Source organism: Ursus americanus, chromosome 29, assembly GCF_024610735.1.
Source record: "Ursus americanus isolate L20-20 chromosome 29, mUrsAme1.1.p, whole genome shotgun sequence".
NCBI classification, from domain to species: Eukaryota; Metazoa; Chordata; class Mammalia; order Carnivora; family Ursidae; genus Ursus; species Ursus americanus.
The window spans coordinates 27,176,650-27,195,693 of NC_142155.1; the positions used below are offsets into that span (position 1 = coordinate 27,176,650).

A 19,044-nucleotide genomic window follows, 5' to 3' on the forward strand; every position below is an offset into this window, starting at 1 on the left:
AGCAAGTTTATCCAATTAGAATCAGAATGCATTGCACTGTCCATTTTAAAGGCCTAAAAATTTTCATGCGAAGGAGATAAAAATCTCTCTGCCTTAAAATTTTCCAAATCAGAAAACTACAAACTAGATGTGAAAAGTTAGTTTAATGTCGACATAGCATCATGGTGCAGAGCCAAGCCTGAAAGGATACCAAAGTAGGTGTAATTTGCTGTAGAACCCAGTAAAATGGGGGGCACCTGGGTGGCTCAGTCGGTTAAGTGTCTGCCTTTGGCTCAGGTCATGATCCCAGGGTCCTGGGATTGAGTCCTGTGTCGGGCTCCCTGCTCGGTAAGGAATGTGCTTCTCCCTTGCATTCCTTAAACCAAGGTTTCTAGGTCATTCTTTCCACTAGAAAATGGGCCAAGTTCCAATATAAACAAATAAATTTAGAAATCTCAAAACATTTACAGTAAATTCCACATTCATTTTAGATATCCTGTACAAATCGAGTCCTGCTACAGTAAACTGAAGAATGACCCCACGGCACTCACACTGAACCAAAGTTAGTTTTACTTGCAGAAATGCATGCATACGAACAAGTATCTACATTTAGTTTATGCGAGATTTCCCACAGTACTGGACACATCAGAGCTCCCAGTAAGTAAATGTGTCAACTTATGGACTCATTCTGCATCCTGGGAAATATACAGAAGAAAGGCGTTTGCTTGAAATGAGGAAACACCTTTCCCAGCTCCATAGGAGAAAAAGCGCTGCACAGGGTCTTCAGCCTGCCTTCCTCTGGACAGAGGAAACATTAAATACCCTCCACCCAATGTTTACAGAGAATTCACTTCTAGGAACCAAAGGGCACTTGAGAATAAATGCACAGCAAAGGTGCCATCTAAGGACATCACTTGGGCTGAATAAGAGCCATTAAAAAAAAAAAAAAACAATAAACCACCTTAAAAAAAAAAAAGCCATGTGGAGAATCACAAGATATTGCCAAAACTGCAGTTAGACAATCAGCAATGAGACTATTGGTATGACAAATCCTGTTTCAGACCTGTTGACTTAGATTTACTTGCACAACCATAATTGGCCAAAAACAGGAAATAAGTGTAATGTATATATGCAGTTCTAACCTTCTTTCTCTCCACCTTCCTTCTTCCTACAGATAAAGCCAATGCTTCACCTGGCTCTGAGAATCAACAGTAAGTAATGTATTTTTTTAAGGCAAACATTTTATTATGCAAATATATTTGTGCTTTTTCAGTGGTAAATGATATATTATAAAAGAATCTATGATTTTCAAAACTCTGTTAATAACTTTTATTGAGAGTAATGAGCTTAACTTTTATACTCTTTTTAAGCTAAGAAAGTAACCTGTAGCTCTATTATTCCAAATGCACCTTTAGCGAATTTAACATCTAAATGAAATTTTGCTTTTCATTGTAAAATAAGTAATATAATTTCCATATCTATGACTTTTGGAAACAATTATGCTAGAACTTCCTTTAATAGAAAAATGAAAAACTAAGGACATACATGTCACATATTTTCATATTAATATTTTTACTAATATTCACATATATAGATATGTGTTGATACAGACGTTATTAAAATAAGGTGCAGAAGCTATTGCTAATTATTTTAAATCCATCAAAACAAAATATAACACCAACCTAGAGATAAAAAAATTTCATTAGCAATTATCAGCATAGCATACAATTTCCGTCATGACATTCACTCAAATCAAATATAAGACAAAAGACTTAGAAGTTTTCCGATTGAAAGTTAATCTACACACGCAACTACATTTATATGAAGGTTCGAATATAATATCTGTGAGGATATTTTATATAAGGAAGCAACTGCCACAAGAACTTTTTTTTTTTTTTTGGCAAATAAGAAGTGATACGTAATGACAATATACAAGGAGTTATTTACCCTGCAGAGGGAGGATTTTACTTTCAAAATATTGTATTAATGTTCTTCTCTATGGCTAACTGCCATCCCGGGAGCTTAGGGAGGATTTGTACTGTTGCCAGCGAAGATCTGGTGGTGTGTCTTTTGTCAGTTAAAACCAAAGCCTGCATCTGCCTGAGTGACTCACCTTCCAGACGAACATCGAAGGGAATTAAAGCAACGACAAGTTGCAAAACCAGGAGCTACTCCATGATGTTGGATAGTAAGGTCAGTTGGTACCCCTGAACTGAGCTCAGATTTGTAAGAGGAAGAGGTAAATGAGAAGGAAGTGTCAGACCTCTAAAGTAAGGTCTAAATCAGATAGTGCTAATAATTCCAGTAATATCATTTGGTAAATTCAAGTAAGGGGCAGAAAATCCTATGTGGAAATGAAAAAAACAAAAACAAAAACCCCTGGTTTTGGGAACTGTCGAGGTGGCTACTATTACTTGGGTATGTTTACAGTTGTCCTAGATGGTGAAATCTAGAAGTTTGGTAAACTCTGTATAGTGTCGTGGGCTGCTTTCTGTAGTGCAGACAAGTGGTTGAGAGGAAAGGAAGGGACCAGAAGGAAGATTAAATATAACATCTAAAGTTTGAAAAGACCGCATCAAATGTTTTTCTGTAGTGATTGATACATAGATGTGTGGGTACCCATAAGGCGCACATTATACACATATGTGTTGATGCTTTTATTTTTTACTTTTTATTTTTTTGTTATTATGTGAGTTACCATACAGCACATCATTAGTTTTTGATGTAGTGTTCCATGATTCATTGTTTGCGTATAACACCCAGTGCATGCTTTTATTTTTTAAAGATTTTATTTGTTTGTTTGTTTGTTTATTGAGAGAGAGTGGGAGGAGGGTCAGAGGGAGTGGGAGACACTCTCAAGCAGACTCTGGGCTGAGCGCGGAGCTGGATACCGGGAAGCTAGATCCCGTTACCCTGAGATCTTGACCCCAGCAAATTCAAGAGTAGGGAACTTAATTGACTGAGCCACCTAGGTGCCCCTGTGTTGATGCCTATAATGGTATTTTTTCTGGTCTAACTGAAATATTTCCATCCCCTCCTTTCAGGAACTAGGGCTTTGAAGCCAAACTGTCTGGGCTTATCCCTTGGTTCTTCTGCATGCAAGCACATGACATTTCATTATTAAATATCTGATCCTGGGACTGCAGATCTGTAAACTGGGGTATTGAGTAATATTATGTACTCTCTAGATTGTTAAGTGTTTCAATGAGCCCGTAAAGAGTGACACAGTGCTTCACACAAAACCCAGAATCACCATGTGATGGCATTATTATGTGGCTCACTTAAAGGCAAAGGGATATGGCCCTGAAAACTTGCATGTAAAGATTTTATCTATTTATAAATTTAATCCTTCTACATTCACTTTTATAGGTAATGCTTAAGAAAGATCTGGTTTTAATTTTCTCCACATAGCAAGGTAATTTTCCCCAAACCATATGCTAGACAATCTGCTCTTCCTCTAATGCTTTCTTATGCTACCTTGTTTGGTCTGTCTCTTAAATTTCTTATTCACCTTCATTGGTCCATTTTTCCATTCTTAATATAATATCCAAATTTTGTCAATACAAGTTTGAAGCCTATTTTAATAACAAATATGAAAAGATACCCAAATTAATCCTTCTTATAAAAGGTATATTCAGTTATTCATGGGCCAATCAGAATTTTTATTAGAATTATAAAGAACTTTCATATTAATTTAATTAGGATTGCTATCTTTATTGTATTAACACATACCATTTAAAAGCATGACAATCTCTCAATTTATGCAAATCTTCTTTTATGCCCTTTACCAGGGTTTTAAAATTGTCTTCAAAAAAGATTTTTTATTCTTGGTTATTTCATAAATAAACTTTATATTTTTTGTGTGTTATTCATTTTCTTTTTAATTTTATCTTCTAGTTGAGTGTTGCTAGTATATGGCAATGGTATTTTTTTATAGGTTGATATTACATCTTGCAAACTTTTGATTATGGTGTATTCTCTAGGTAAATTACCATATCATTTTAAAATAATACTAATATTATCTCTTCCTTTAAGACTTACAAACATATTTTTTTTCTTATGGCTTTGACCAGGACCTCTCCAATATGATGTTGAACAGTACCAGTGACATTAGTCATTCTTTTTTTGTTCTCAATATTAAATGAATGCACTTAGAGTTTCTCCAATAACTATAATATTTGCTAAAGATATTTAGTTATATTGCCATTATCAAATTAATGATCTCAACTCTCCTTTGTTCTCATTTTCAACCATAATTAGGAGTTGAATTTCACAACATATTTTGCAACATGATTTTTCTTTAGTCCATTAATGTGATGAATTTGACCAATAGATTTTCTAATCTTGAACTATTCTTTTTTAACATTTTGAATTATTCTTACAGTCCTGATACAAAAGTTACTTGATCATGAATTTCTTTTAAATTTTGATTTTTATTTGAGTATAGTGGACACACAATCTTAGTTTCAGATGTACAACTTTGTGATTTGACAAGATAATACTTTAACTATGTTCACCACAAGTGTAGCTACCACCTGTCCCGTTACATCACTGTTATAATATCACCGACTGTATTCCTTACATTCTGCTTTTTATCCACATGACTTGCTCATTCCGTAACCAGAGGTCTGTATCTCCCTCTCCCCATCACCTATTTTGCCCCACCCCCAACCTCCTTTCCTCTGGCAACCATCAGTTTGTTCTTATAGTTCTGATTCTGCTTATTGTTTATTTTATTCTTTTTTTTTACATTCCATTTATGAGTAGAATCATATGATATTTGTCTTCCTCAGTCTGACTTATTTCACTTAGCATAATACTCTCTAGGTCCATCTATATTTTCTCAAATGTCACATTTTTATCTTTTTTCTATGGCTATATGTGTAATATTTCATCATGTATACATACGATCATCATATATATGATGAAATATTACATATTATATATACAATGAAATATTACATACATAAATATTACATATGTGTGTGTATATCTATATCTATATCTATATCCACATTTTCCTTATCCATGTATCTATTGATGGACACTTAGGCTGCTTTTATGTCTTGGCTATTGTCAAGTTTTAAATGCATTTTTAAAATTGGTGAATTAATATTTTGTTAGGACATTTTATTAGGATTTTTGCATTTCATTTATGAACTGGGCTTCTAAATTATTTAGTATTATCCTTCTCTGTTGTAGAAATCGATCCCAGAGTTATTTCCATGTGTGGCCACTCTTCAGGTTACACCTCAGGAAGAAACAGCATTGAGAGGACGTAGTCACAGTAATTTATACTCATATGACCTGGGGGGTGGGAAGGAATAGAGAAAGGTGTGACTATAATAACAAACGTAGAGTAGTCCACATATCTTTATTTTCATTAGTTCTTCACACCCAGTGAAGATCTTTATGTTTCCTTTATGTGGCTCCAGGACAGGTGGCTTGTTCTGTTGATGCAGAATTTTGCAATAAAAGGGAAACAATAATTATTTTGAGGCAAGAGCACCAACCAAAAGGCATTACTACCACCATGAGATCAGGTCAGCCACCGTTCCAGGATGCAACACCTTCTTCCACCTCACAGTCACCATACACACACACACACACACACACACACACACACACACACACACATCCATGCATACATACTAGAAGTCATGAGAGACTCAATTCTCCTCTGATTTTCTATCTCTTTGCTCCTATCATTCTTCCAGAGATCAAGTAGGGTTGATAATAAGAAGCCTGCCTATTTTGACAGCCTGACTGGAATAGAAGCCTAAAAGCTTACTTTTTAAATGGAACCTTTTATGAATTCTTCTCTTAGAAACCAAGCAAATTTTACCTAGTTTATAATTTGAAAATCCTTGTTTCCATAAAATAAACTTTTCAGGCAAGGTATGCCTGTATAATTTTTGTAAATATATGTTTTTCATTAATTAATAAGCAGTGATACCATGTCATTAGAGAAAACAACTTACTTTTTTTCCAAGTGAGTGTTTCAAATGTAGGATGGTCCTAAAATTAATGTAAAGAAGAAGCAATATGCTATAATTTAATTGTATATATAAGTTTATGCTTCAGAAAATACAATTTCCCCTGCTGTCTATAATTAGCAGTAGACCACCAACACTTAGAATTGTAAATCTTTGAGGGGCGCCTGGGTGGCACAGCGGTTAAGCGCCTGCCTTCGGCTCAGGGCGTGGTCCCGGCGTTATGGGATCGAGCCCCACATCAGGCTCCTCCGCTATGAGCCTGCTTCTTCCTCTCCCACTCCCCCTGCTGTGTTCCCTCTCACTGGCTGTCTCTATCTCTGTCGAATAAATAAATAATATCTTTAAAAAAAAGAATTGTAAATCTTTGAAATACTGATCTCTTGGAAAAGGGAAAATTATGAATGGCAGAGCAGAAAACCATATAAAAGGAGAGACTTGGTGACATGCATGTAGCGAAATGACTCTTTTAAGGGAAATGATTTAGAAGCAATCTAAAGTTTGTTCCTAAGGAAATCACAGAGGAGATGTATAATGACACACATTTAGAAATTGTCCACATGCAAGTAAATGACAGGAAAAGTCAGTAACTTTCCTAATTCTTCCTAATGCTTTTTCTGTGACTCTACCAAATGGAAGTGCACATAAAACATATCCTATCTGCACCTGCTACTTAGGGAGACCTCTGGGGGCGAGACTTGAGGTGGAACTAAATACATTGGTCTTACCACTGATAATTGGTTTTTATCATATTTACTGTATCTGAAATATTTACTTCCAGAGCCTTGCTTTATCCTAGATTCTTCCCTGTCCTTCTCTAAAAGTCCCAGAATGGGTCAAGGAAAAAGAAAATAAAACTTTACATTTTACTTTTGCACACATGGGAAAGTCCAACAAGCTCACAGTGTGGGCACTAGAATAAGGGGCTCCCCTAATGATATGCTAAGACTGAGAGGGGGGCTGGAATCCTGCCTCGTTCACTTGACCATGGTCAACAACATATAGCATGCTATCATGGATAGAGTGTGTAAAACCTGATGGGTGCCTATTAAAGGAAAGAACAGTACCTAATTGCCACTGACTTGCAAAGGGAGGATCCTTTTTTCTCTTCTAGCAGACCCACTGGAGGCTGTGACAGAGGGATGTGCATGTCCAAGGACACCGGTGTAAGAAAGAGACCCCTGGAGACTTTGTAAGCTTCTGTTGCTCCATCACCGACCAAATAGAGTGAACCATCTTTAGCCATAGCTATTCACAATGTAGTTCAGAAAAAAGTCAAATGTAAAGAAATTAAGGGAAATAAGACCATGAACATGAATCAGAGAAATTGAATAAAATCAAAATTTACTGGGTGGGCTTTAAATGTTCCTACCCAGAGACAAGGTTGGTGTTTTTGGAGTTAGCCTGTGAGTATCTTTGGAGAGAGGGATTTAAAAATGTTCACAGTCTCGGAGGATTTGGCTAAAATCCGGGTTAAGGATTAATCTGATCAAAGGCATAAAGGGCATATGATCAAAGGATAATGAGGTTATTAATGAGGAGCCCATCCTGACTAGAGTTATGGAAAAAAAAAAGATTATCTAATGAATGGTGTACCAGGTTGTGTTCCCCAGGTAACAAAATCTGAGACACAGGAAGTTGAAGAATATGGGATCAGTTCCCTAGGAAGGAAGGGGGGAGAAGCAAGATTACTTCAAGGCGAGGTGAAGCTGTGGTGTAGTCTTATGGGAGGCTTCAGCCGATCAACTGAAGTGCCCATGAGCTGAGAGATTTCTGCGGGTAACACTCCCAGCTGAGGGCCCAGGCATTCCAAATGGTAATACAAATAGTAACGTTAATGCTAAGACAGTATGTCTGAATGTATGTATATGGTGATTTTTTTATATTTTCAAATTGCTCTAACATTACTTATCTCATTCACAAGAACCATATGAAGTGATCCTATGTCACCATACTCTTACTCAATAAAGGTTTTCGATTTCATATAGCTAGTTAAAGATGAGCTGAATAAAACAGAATTAATGACAACAACAAAAACCCAGGCTTCTTAACACCTATAGCGCTCTCTTTTCATCCTCACAATACCAGGTGCCAAGTTTAGGCATTCAGGTTCGCTCAATATGGGGCCAGGTATCTCCGAGAAAGAAAAATGGCTTTTCTGGACACTAGGCTTATGGCTTTATATAGAATTAAGTTTATTTTTCTTTCCATATTTTTTCTCTTCTGTATTCAGTTTTTCATTTTATTCTCCCACCTCTTCCTCTGTTCTACCTAAAAATTACAGTATATACAAAATCAACCTTCTCTTATTGTTATAAGTGATATTATAATGATATAGAAGAGTTCATATTTCCAAAACATTGTAGAAACATCTGTACAATTTGTATTCCCTGTAAAACCCTTATAGAAATATGTTGCCAATTTTGTGATTTTCATTTCCGATTGTTTCCCTTCTTATTCTAGTTATTAAATGGACAAAAAAGCCTCATTAAAAAGCCAATAAATTCTCCATTATTTCAACAAAGTTACATAAATAAAGTTTGTCATATCAATATGTTCAATACAAGATGGATATCCTAAGAAAATGTTATTTGAGCTGTTTTCTGACTTTTATTTTATATTTGAAGAACAACAATAATTGACTTAACTGTTAATATTGTGTTAACCTTTTTTTTTCTAATTTTCTCAAAGGTGTTTAGTAATCTACCAGCTATTTAACAGCCAAAAAAGATTATAATAATACATGATTTCTTTTGTCAAGGCAGAAAATTCATTAAATGCTTTCATTCTTACCTAGAACCCCCATTCCCCAAAAAGTATAATAGGGTTTAGTGGAAAATGGATATTGAGGTTAAGATAAATCTTGGGTTCTGTCCTGGCCATACGCTACCTAGCAACGATACTGTCAGGAGGTCCCTTAATACCTTTGTTCCTCTGTTCTTTTCTTACACGATCACCATAATGACTAAACTGTTGGCGACACCAGGTTGCAAAAAAATCAACTAATAGATTTGACAAAATCAGAGGCACTTTCCCAAGAGTTAATAATCTTTTTGCAGTAAATGGCTTTTCTTTTTCTAATTACTGCAATTACAGTAATAAAGACTCATTACAGAAAATGCAGAAAAGGACGTCTCACCACATGAAGATAAACTCATTCTCTTGTATTTCTGTGTAATCTTATTTGTCCTTTGCCTGGCTTTTTGTCTGATTGTTAGTTTTGTGGGGGAACAGGATGAGGTCCTGTTTCTGTTACTGTCCTGCAAGAGAATAATAACGTAAGCATTTTCAGATCTCCCTACCCATCAAGGTTGTCAATATCGCTATGTAATAAAATTTCTTCTGTTACCTTATCTTAAAACTGGTCTAAAAACCTATGTCATAGTTTTTGTCATATACCCATGAGAAAAGCAAAACTCATTGAGATATGGATGCTGCATGGTCATCAGAGGTAACCCAGTCTCTCAGCGTCTTGCTCACACATGAGCTCCTGAATGCAGATCTGTAGCTCCAGAAGATTTCAAATTACCACATTTTATGGACCTTCAGACTCATTCAAAAATAACCTAACCCTCAAATACCAAATTTGGGAGTGTGTGTGATGCTGCTTGGGCTGCCATAACAAAACACTACAGACTGGGTGGTGTAAACAACAGAAATTTATTTTCTCACAGTTCTGAGTATTCAAAGTCTGAGACTGAGGTGACAGTATGGTCAGTTTCTGGTGAGACTCCTTTAGGCATTCTTATGACCTCATTAATCTTAATTACTTCCTTAGAAACCCAAATACAAATACAGGCACACTGGGGACTAGGGCTTCAACATATGAATTTTGGGAAGGCACAAATATTCATCCATAATGGAAGCTAAGGATTTCCCATATACTATTTTTTTAACTTTGAATCCTAAGCATTGTTTTTGTTATAACACCATTGAAGACATCATTGTTATGTCTAATACACTCTAACAAGAGTATATATTTTAATTTATTTAGACATTTTGTCTCCCTACAATTGTGTATGTAATAAATTATAATGTTTTTATCCCTAAAAATATTAATGTAATGAAAATGTATGCCTAAAGTTTTTCCAGTATATGTTATTATTTCCTCAGGATTCCAAGAAGTTAAATTAATGAGGCATGGGTGTGAATTTATTAAGGGTATTAATATGGATTGGGTGGGTAATCTAACTTTAAAAGTGAGAAATCTACCTTCTGTTTTTGGATCCAGAAGGAGAATATTGCCTTTTGGTGGGGAGGAATGTGAGGCATTGTAATTAAGGGAAAAGTTTGAATGGGAATGAACGAGGACACTCGCTGCATGGGTAAAGTTGAGAGAGTAGTTGAAAGTATTAAAGAAAGCACTTACTTCTTAGTGGGTTTACTTATGGTTCTGGGAATGTCAAGTATATGAGCCAGACTCATGGCAGGAAAGAAATGGCAGATGATAATTAGTAATTTGAAAAGATCTTAATGAGGGTATATTTATAAAGAATTAAGAAGGGTTTAAAGAAACCAGCAAGAACTAATACAGTAGTACCCCAGTATAACTAACAGTTGGGAGCTATTACTTCTCCTGAATAGGAAATGTGAAGAAGCCATTCCTAGAACCAGAGAGTAGCTACATAGACAAGAACGCGGAACTAGGGTGAAATTGGGTAGTATATACTTAACATTTATAGGTGTACTTCAAAGGTTTCAATCAAGTACTTCCTTTTGTTCTTTAGGACCCCATTGGAGGGTTGCTTCTGGGTGAATCCATTATCATTCTAGTGGCATCATGTAACAAATCTTCTTTTGTTATAATACTAATGAATTTGGAACAACTGAGATCACTACATTGTTTTGCTTTGTCTTGTTTTGGTTTCCCCCCTGTATTCCTCAGAAGTTCATATACTGAACAATCCAATGCAGGTCTTTGTTCCCTTTGTTTTGTTTTCCCAGCAATGGCCTTATTCCTGGAGTTGCTGTTCCTGGCTGTTGTGTTGCTTCCATTCTTTCCTGCAAATGGACAGGTATGGTCGAGGTTGAACATATTTTCAGAACAATTGAAGCAACCTATAAATAGAAAACTCTTAGATCAATTTTCAAAAGTGAAAAGTGAGAGTCTGATACATCACAAAGTTCTCAGTGGTTGCTCAAGTACTTAACACAATTAAGTCTAAGGCTGTGGTGACCAATATTGTAGCCTCTAGCCACATGAGGGTATTGAACACTGGAAATATAGATGGTCAGAATTGAGATCTGCATAATTACATAGCAGAATTCAAGACTTGGTAAAAAAGGAAGGTAAAATATTTCATTAATAATTTTAATATTGATTGCATGATGAAAACATCATATTATGAATTTATTAGATAAATAAGAATATTATAAATATCAATTTAATATTTATTTTTTCTTTTTCAAAGTGTCCACCCAGAAATTAAAACTACTTTTGATGCTATCATTATATTTCTATTGATAGCAATGGTCTACAGGTTTAAAAGCTAATGAAACTCACCCTGTCCAAAGATCTTTTCTGATTTCCTTTTATTTAATTCATTACAAGGTGATCCTCACAGAAAATTAACAATATATTTATATAATCTCAAATTAGCAAAACTTCACATACGTCACCACATTTATTTTCATAGTCATGGTGTAAGAATAATTATACATGTTTTTTAAATTAAAAAAAAGGAACTTTAGTAAAGAGATTAAGTATTTGGATTTTTTCATAGTCTTACAATGAGCATATAAAGAATAAGATGCTCTAATTATTTCTAATATGCTGCTCCACTTTAATAATCCTAAGAACAGGATCAACCATTCTCTTAAATGCTTGGTGGGTAGGTGTCTATAGCAGGTGTCTATTTTCTGATCAGAAAAACTCTGGATGTGAAGTTTGGTCATTGCTCTCTGTTTCCACATTCTTCCTTAACTCTGAGCATGCAAGAATAGCTAAGACTCCACAGATCAGAGTTCAGACACTTGATCAAAACTCATGTGGCATTCAGAAATATAGTCATTATATTACTATAATTAATATTCAATCTGAAGACAATTTATTCATCACCTAGGTCTTCAAAAAGTTTGCTGCCTCTGTAATCTCTTTCCTAGAGATTTTTTTAAAGATTTTATTTATTTATTTGAGAGAGAGAGAGAGAGTGAGCACCAGTGAGGGGAGGATAGTGGGGGACAGAGAGAGAGGGAAAAGCAGATTCCCCACTGAGCAGAGAGCCCAGTTGCAGAGGAGATCAATCCCAGGACCCCGGGATCATGACCTGATCCAAAGGTAGATGCTTAACCAACTGAGCCACCCAGGTGCCCCCTAAAGATTTTTTCTCATGGTCCTTTCCAATCCCCTGTTATCTCTCTGGTCCATCTTTATTTATTTATAATAATTTTATTTATAAAATTATTTATAAAATTATTTAAAAGAGAGATATATTTTGCTCTTTTGCACTGCTAAATGTTTGCTAATCAGATTATCTCTATACCTTCTGCCCTGTATGGTTTTTTTCTGCACCTTCTCAATAGAAAACACTATTCATCCTTTATAACCTCAATGCAGACCATCTTTTGCAAAGCTTTCCTAGCCTGAATCAAGAATTGATCCTTTGTTTTTTTATATATCTATCAGAATCCACCTAACACTTCAGTTATCCTGTGGTATTGTAATCATTGTTGATGCCATATAGTCTACCAAAATAAATTCCTTTTTTTAAGATTTTATTTAATCATTTGAGAGAGAGAGAGAGAGCAACAGTGCATGAGCAGGAGGGGCAGAGGGAGAGGGAGAAAGAATAGAAATATATTATTTAAGGGTAGATACCTTATTAAATCCATTTTATGCTCAACACTCTTCATATTTCCTGTCACCTAATAAAGCTTTCTTGAAACTCATTTAAAAACAACAAAGACATGTCTTCCGTAGGATTTGTATCTACAAAGCAAGATAGGGTAAGAAGGAGGAAATAATTACTTCTTTCTCAGGGACCAAATTTTGATGTGTTTTGAAATAAAATTCTATGAAGCAGGTTTTTGAGGGTCAACCGGAAATATCCAAGGATGTTATTTTATCTTTTAGTGTAAAGCAGAGGTGGGCCACTGCTGATATTTCACATGCACATACTTTCTAGCTTAGGAATTAGTAGCTGGCGATGTGCCAGATCTGTGAGTACAATGAAATTCACTAAAAAAAAAAAAAAAAAAAAGAGAAAGAAAAGAAAAGAAAAGAAAAGAAAAGAAAAGAAAAGAAAAGAAAAGAAATTCACGATTGGTCCCTGTCCTTAGGAACATAGAAGCAAAGAGGAGAAATAGATATGTAAATAAATAGTGGCAATGAACATGGTTAAACCTAAGTTTGCGCTATTTGGAGGGCTTTGAGGGAACTCAGTATTGGGGGAGGAGAGAATAACTTACCCTAACATGTCAGGGAAGATCAACAAAGGGCCCTGTTTTTTAAACTTAGACTTTTAACTCTTGGTCATGTTCATACAACATAACACTCAAGTGTAATTTTAAGTTATCAAGTATCTTAGACCTGGTGGGAACAATTCGCACACTCTACTCCCTCCAGGCTAGACATCTCCCCCCACCACACACAAAATGATAAAATATACCAACAATTTCAGCAGTTGATTTAATACTTTATTCTGTTACTAAAAAGGAACAGAGACAGCAATGGCCTGTTAACTGGATGATTCCGTTCCCTCTAAATGGCCTTGGAAATTTTTTCATATTGCAAAATTACCTTTTGAGTCACCCATGAAATCAGATAATAATAAAATAGATCATCATATCTACCGTAATTGGAAGAATAATTTTATGAGCACGGAATGCACTTTGAACCCGAACATCCCTTCCCTAAATACATTTTAAATACATTATTTCTCTAAATACAGACCATATCAGGTCAAAGTTTCCTTAAAGTCTAGGATGAATCTTGAGGTCTGCTCTCATCCCACGTGCTGCAGCCTGATCGAATGTGAATGAATATGTCTTAATGTTTCTATTGTGTATCTTTATGGTTATAAAATATTATCACTCATATGGCTAGAAAGGGCACAGTAAGGATTCCCTCGAAACTAGCAATTGGCATCTGTGGCCTCGAGGAGATTTTAATTTGTCGTGCCATGAATTTCATCCACCTTCTCAAAGCTTCAAATAACTTCTTTCCTATTTGTTATAGCTTTGGTCAGGTTCACTGGCAATGCTTTAACAACTAATTTTGACTTGAATGCTTTCTAAAATGCTCTTTGTTCCCTGGAATGCACTTATTACTCTTTTTTTTTTTTTAAGGTTTTATTTATTTATTTGACAGAGAGAGAGACAGCCAGCGAGAGAGGGAACACAAGCAGGGGGAGTGGGAGAGGAAGAAGCAGGCTCCTAGCGGAGGAGCCTGATGTGGGGCTCGATCCCAGAACGCCGGGATCACGCCCTGAGCCGAAGGCAGACGCTTAACCGCTGTGCCACCCAGGCGCCCCTGCACTTATTACTCTTAATTGCAATTTTAACAAACGTTAGAAAGATAACCCTAATTTTATCTCCCTTTAGGATCCATCCTTTGCAGCTTTGCTAACCACTCGAACGAAAGTCCAAAAAGAGATTGTTAATAAACACAATGAACTAAGGAAATCAGTCTCTCCACCTGCCAGCAACATGCTAAAGATGGTAAGAGGCAGTGATAAAGGCTAGTGGTGTGAACCAGCAGTGATAAGATCAGGCAGCTGGTAACTGGCATCTCTTACGAACTTTGTGCTGACAAAGTTTTACTTCCATTCTGTTATTTCATTTGAATTGTCTTATGGTCAAGACAAAAAATAATTTTCCTTTATAATGGTTAAATAATCTGTCACGTTTACAGGCCTATTACGTTGGGAAGGCAAAATTCGAAGCCATCAAATGTGAAGCCATTGAGCTTTTTGTTCACTCTGTGTCCCAGTCTAAAATAAAGGTGTCCACTTTCCTTCAAAATCATTGCCATTTAGGGTAAATAATAGTCCACTTTCCAAGACACAATCCATAAATGCTAGATGTCTCCCATTTGAATAAAACGGGCTACAAGTGGAACTGGGAATAATCTAGGCTAGTCTATTACTATTGAAATATAATTTAAAGACTCCGCATACTGATGAGTACTTAGGCCAGCACTATTACTAAAAATCCTAGGTGTGGCTCCTGTGCTATCATAAATTGTCAGATACTGCAATGGATATTTCTGTCAGTAGACACATCATTTATGAACTTCTCTTCATGTGGAAATTGGCACTGGAGCAGATAAACACACACACGCACGCACACACACACACACACACCCCTAACAAAAAGATCTTATCATAACAATGACCATTAATGTATCTATAGAAGTTTTGAAGTGGTGCAAATCAACCTACCAGTCAGATTATAAAGGATATGTTTCATTGGAGTTGAATCTTTAAGTGTATTTTTTTTTTCTCGTGACGTTTAGGAATGGAACAGAGAAGCAGCAGCAAATGCCCAAAAGTGGGCAAACAAGTGCACTTTAGAACACAGCTTGCCAGAGGCCCGAAAAACCAGTAAGTAAATGAGTAAATAATTGTTGAAAAAGTGAACAAATAAAATAATATTGGAAAATCAAATAGAATGGAACATTCTGGGGTGTTGTAAGAAGACTTAGTGAATAAATATTGCTTATACTGCTCTTTTTAAAAATCAAACTATCTGTAGAGGGAGAATTATAAGTATTTTGTCTTGTTGTCTGTTTACATTATGAAAATAAGTTCTGAAGCAATACTTCATTTGTTCCTCTCAACCAGCTCATGAATCAACAAGTCATGTATCATCATTTCTCCAGTTTCAAAGATTAGGGACATGGGAGAAATGACCTAGGAGTGCATCCTGAAGGTGTGTCATATACTGGAAAGTTAACCAGGCTTATTGATTTCTTTTTTTAATCTTTTATTTAAGTTCAATTTGATTAACACATAGTGTATTATTAGTTTCAGATGTAGAATTCAGTGATTCATCAGTTGCATAAAACACCCAGTGTAATTACTTCAAGTGCCCTCCTTAATTTCCATCACCCAGTTAGTTACCCCATCCCCCCCCACCTCCCCTCCAGCAACCCTGAGTTTGTTTCCTATACTTAAGAGTCTCTTATGGTCTGTCTTCCTTTCTGTTTTCTTCTTATTTTATTTTCCTTCCCTTCCCCTATGTTTATCTGTTTTGTTTCTTAAATTCCACATGAGTGATTTTATATATATATATTTATATATATTATATTTATATATATAAAATTACATATATAACATGATATATATATCTTTATAAAATGAAAAATATATATAATGGAATATTACTCAGCCATTGAAAAGAATGAAATCTTGCCATTTGCAATGACATGGATGGGACTAGAGGATATTATGCTAAGAGAAATAAGTCACTCAGAGAAAGACAGGCTTATTGATTTCTAATCCACTGCCCTTTTTGCATGTTGTGTAGCTATTTGGTGTTTAGATAGCTCTTTATTTTGTATTCATAAATATATCGAACTATGGGAATTGTTTCTGAATTTTGCTGTAAAGATACTTAAACTCTTAAAATCATCATGAATATTTTGTATATATTCATTCATTTTTTACTTTTTGATGATAAGTAGTCAAGTAGTTTGTGTAGTTTCTATAATGCATAGAATATATCACATGCAAAAAACTATAAAACTTTCAAGAAGTATAAAAACTATGAGAGAAAACTTCTATGCATAAGCTTCACATAAAAAGTTTATTTACATTATCAAGCATGATAGGCAAGCTGAATTTGAAAGTAGTCAATAATTACCTATAATTTCAGGAGAACTATTGTTATTTATATTGTTGATGTTAACATTATAAGGAAATTATGAGGAGAAATGATGAACTGCATTCAGTAGAAAATTAAAACGAATGGTTTTAAGAGCAAATTGTGTTAGATTCTTAGTTTCTTTCCTTCCATAATAAAGAAGATATCCAAGAATATTTTATACCCTCTTTAATCAGCATGTAGACATTATATTTCAAGCCACCAAAGTGTAAATATTAAGTGAGAGTCAAAAAGATAGGCAAATGTTTCTAGGCTGCAAGGCATTTTGTTCTTCTTTTTTATTAATGTTATTGAAGCAACAATGTTTTCTTAAATTCTATTATAGTAAGAATACTTAACATGAGACCTACACTCTCGACCAATTTTTAAATATACTATACAATATTGTTGACTACAGCTACAATGTTGTACAGCATATATCTAGAACTTATTCACCTTGCTTACCTGGAATTCATTGATTAGTAAGTCCCCATTTCTCCTTTCCCCCATCTCCAGCCACCATCGTTGCATTGTTTGATTCTGTGAACTTGACTCTTTCAGATATTTCATATAAATGGGTATATTTTGCTTAGCATCACGTCCTCAAGTTTCACCCATGTTATCACATGTTGCAAAACTTCCTTCTTTTTAAAAAGATGAATGATATTCCATTGTGTGTGTGTGTGTGTGTGTGTGTGTGTGTGTGTATCTCATCTTGTCATCCATCCGTCTGTCCATGGACGTTTAGATTGTTTTCAAATGTTGCCTATTCTGACTAGTGCTGCAATGAAAAAGACTGTGTTAATATCACTTCAAGATGCTGATTTCAATTCTTTTGGATAAATACTCAGAAGTGCTATTGACTGGATCATTTCATAGTTCTACTTTTAATTTTTTGAGGAACCTCCATACTGTTCTCCACAGCAGCTACACTATTTTTTCATTCTCACCAACAGTGTACATTTCTTAACATCTTCACTATCACTTGTTTTGTTTTGTTTTATTCTGGTAATAGACATCGGAACTGGTGTAAAGTGATATCTCATTTTCTCTGATGATTAGTAATGTTGAGCACCTTTTCAGATACCTGTTGGTCATCTGTATGTCTTCTTTGGAAAAATGCCTGTTCGAATCCTCTGCCCATTTTTTGAGCAGAAGACACGAGCAGGCATTTTTCCAAAGAAGACCTACAGGTGGCCAGCAGTGACATGAAAATATGCTCAACATCAGTCATCATCAGGGAATTGCAAATCAAAACTACAATGAGATATCACTTCACACCTGTCAGAATGGCTTAAAAAAAAAAAAGCACAATAACTGTTGGAGAGGATGTGGAGAAAAAGGAACCCTTGTGCACTGTTCATGGGAGTGCAAACTGATGCCACCACTGTGGAAGACAGTATGGAAGTTCTTCAGAAAGTTAAAAATAGAACTATCTTGAAATCCAGTAATTGTGCTACTGGGTATTTACCCAACAACACTAATTCAAAGGGATACACGCACCTTTATGTTTATAGCAACATTATTTACAATAGCCAAATTATGGAAGCAGCCCACGTGTCCATTGATAGATGATTGGATAAAGATGGATGTACACACATGCATACATATGATGCAATATTATTCAGCCATAAAAAAAGAAATTTTGCCATTTGGAACAACATGGATGGAGGTAGAGTATATAATGCTAAGCAAAATCAATCAGAGAAAGACAAATACTATATGATTTCACTCAGATGTGGAATTTAAGAAACAAAACAAATGAGCAAAGGAAAAGAAAAGAGAGAGAGAGACAAACCAAGAAAATGACTCAACTATAGACAGCAAACTGATGGTTACCAGAAGGGAAGAGGGTGGGGGGATGAGTGAAAACGTGATGGCGATTAAGGAGTGCACTTGTTGTCATGAGCACAGGGTGATGTATAACATTGAGAATCACTATACTGTGCACTTGAAACTAATATAACACTGTATGTTAACTGGAGTGGAATTAAAATAAAATAAAATAAAATAAAACAAAATAAAATAAAGTAAGTAAAATGCTAAATAAAATGTGGTAAATAAAAAATAGAAAAAATAAAACAAAAAACGAATCTGCCCCCTTTTTAAAAGGGGTTAATTTTTGCTATTGGGTTGTATGAGTTCTTTATATACTTTGAAAATTAACTCCTTATTAATTCTATGCTATGTAAATGTTTTCACCCATTCATAGGTTGCCTTTTCACTCTATTGATTGTTTCTTTTGTTGTGCAGAAACTTTTTAGTTTTA

At 35.2% G+C, this 19,044-nt stretch overlaps 1 protein-coding gene across 3 annotated transcripts in view; it reads left to right on the plus strand.

Moving 5' to 3' along the window:
* Positions 1-1,105: 1,105 nt before the first annotated feature.
* Positions 1,106-19,044, plus strand: part of LOC123795340 (cysteine-rich secretory protein 2-like) — a 28,381-nt gene continuing 10,442 nt past the window's right edge. The window contains exons 1-5 of one of the 3 annotated variants that reach the window (XM_045802112.2): positions 1,154-1,190; positions 2,057-2,172; positions 10,917-10,987; positions 14,514-14,630; positions 15,427-15,514. In XM_045802112.2, coding sequence (XP_045658068.2) covers positions 10,919-10,987; positions 14,514-14,630; positions 15,427-15,514 — 274 coding nt within the window. In that variant the 5' untranslated portion in view covers positions 1,154-1,190; positions 2,057-2,172; positions 10,917-10,918. Of the gene's footprint in view, positions 1,191-2,056; positions 2,173-7,140; positions 7,165-10,916; positions 10,988-14,513; positions 14,631-15,426; positions 15,515-19,044 lie in introns of those variants that run through there. The other 2 variants (XM_045802102.2, XM_045802124.2) reach the window with 2 other exon arrangements.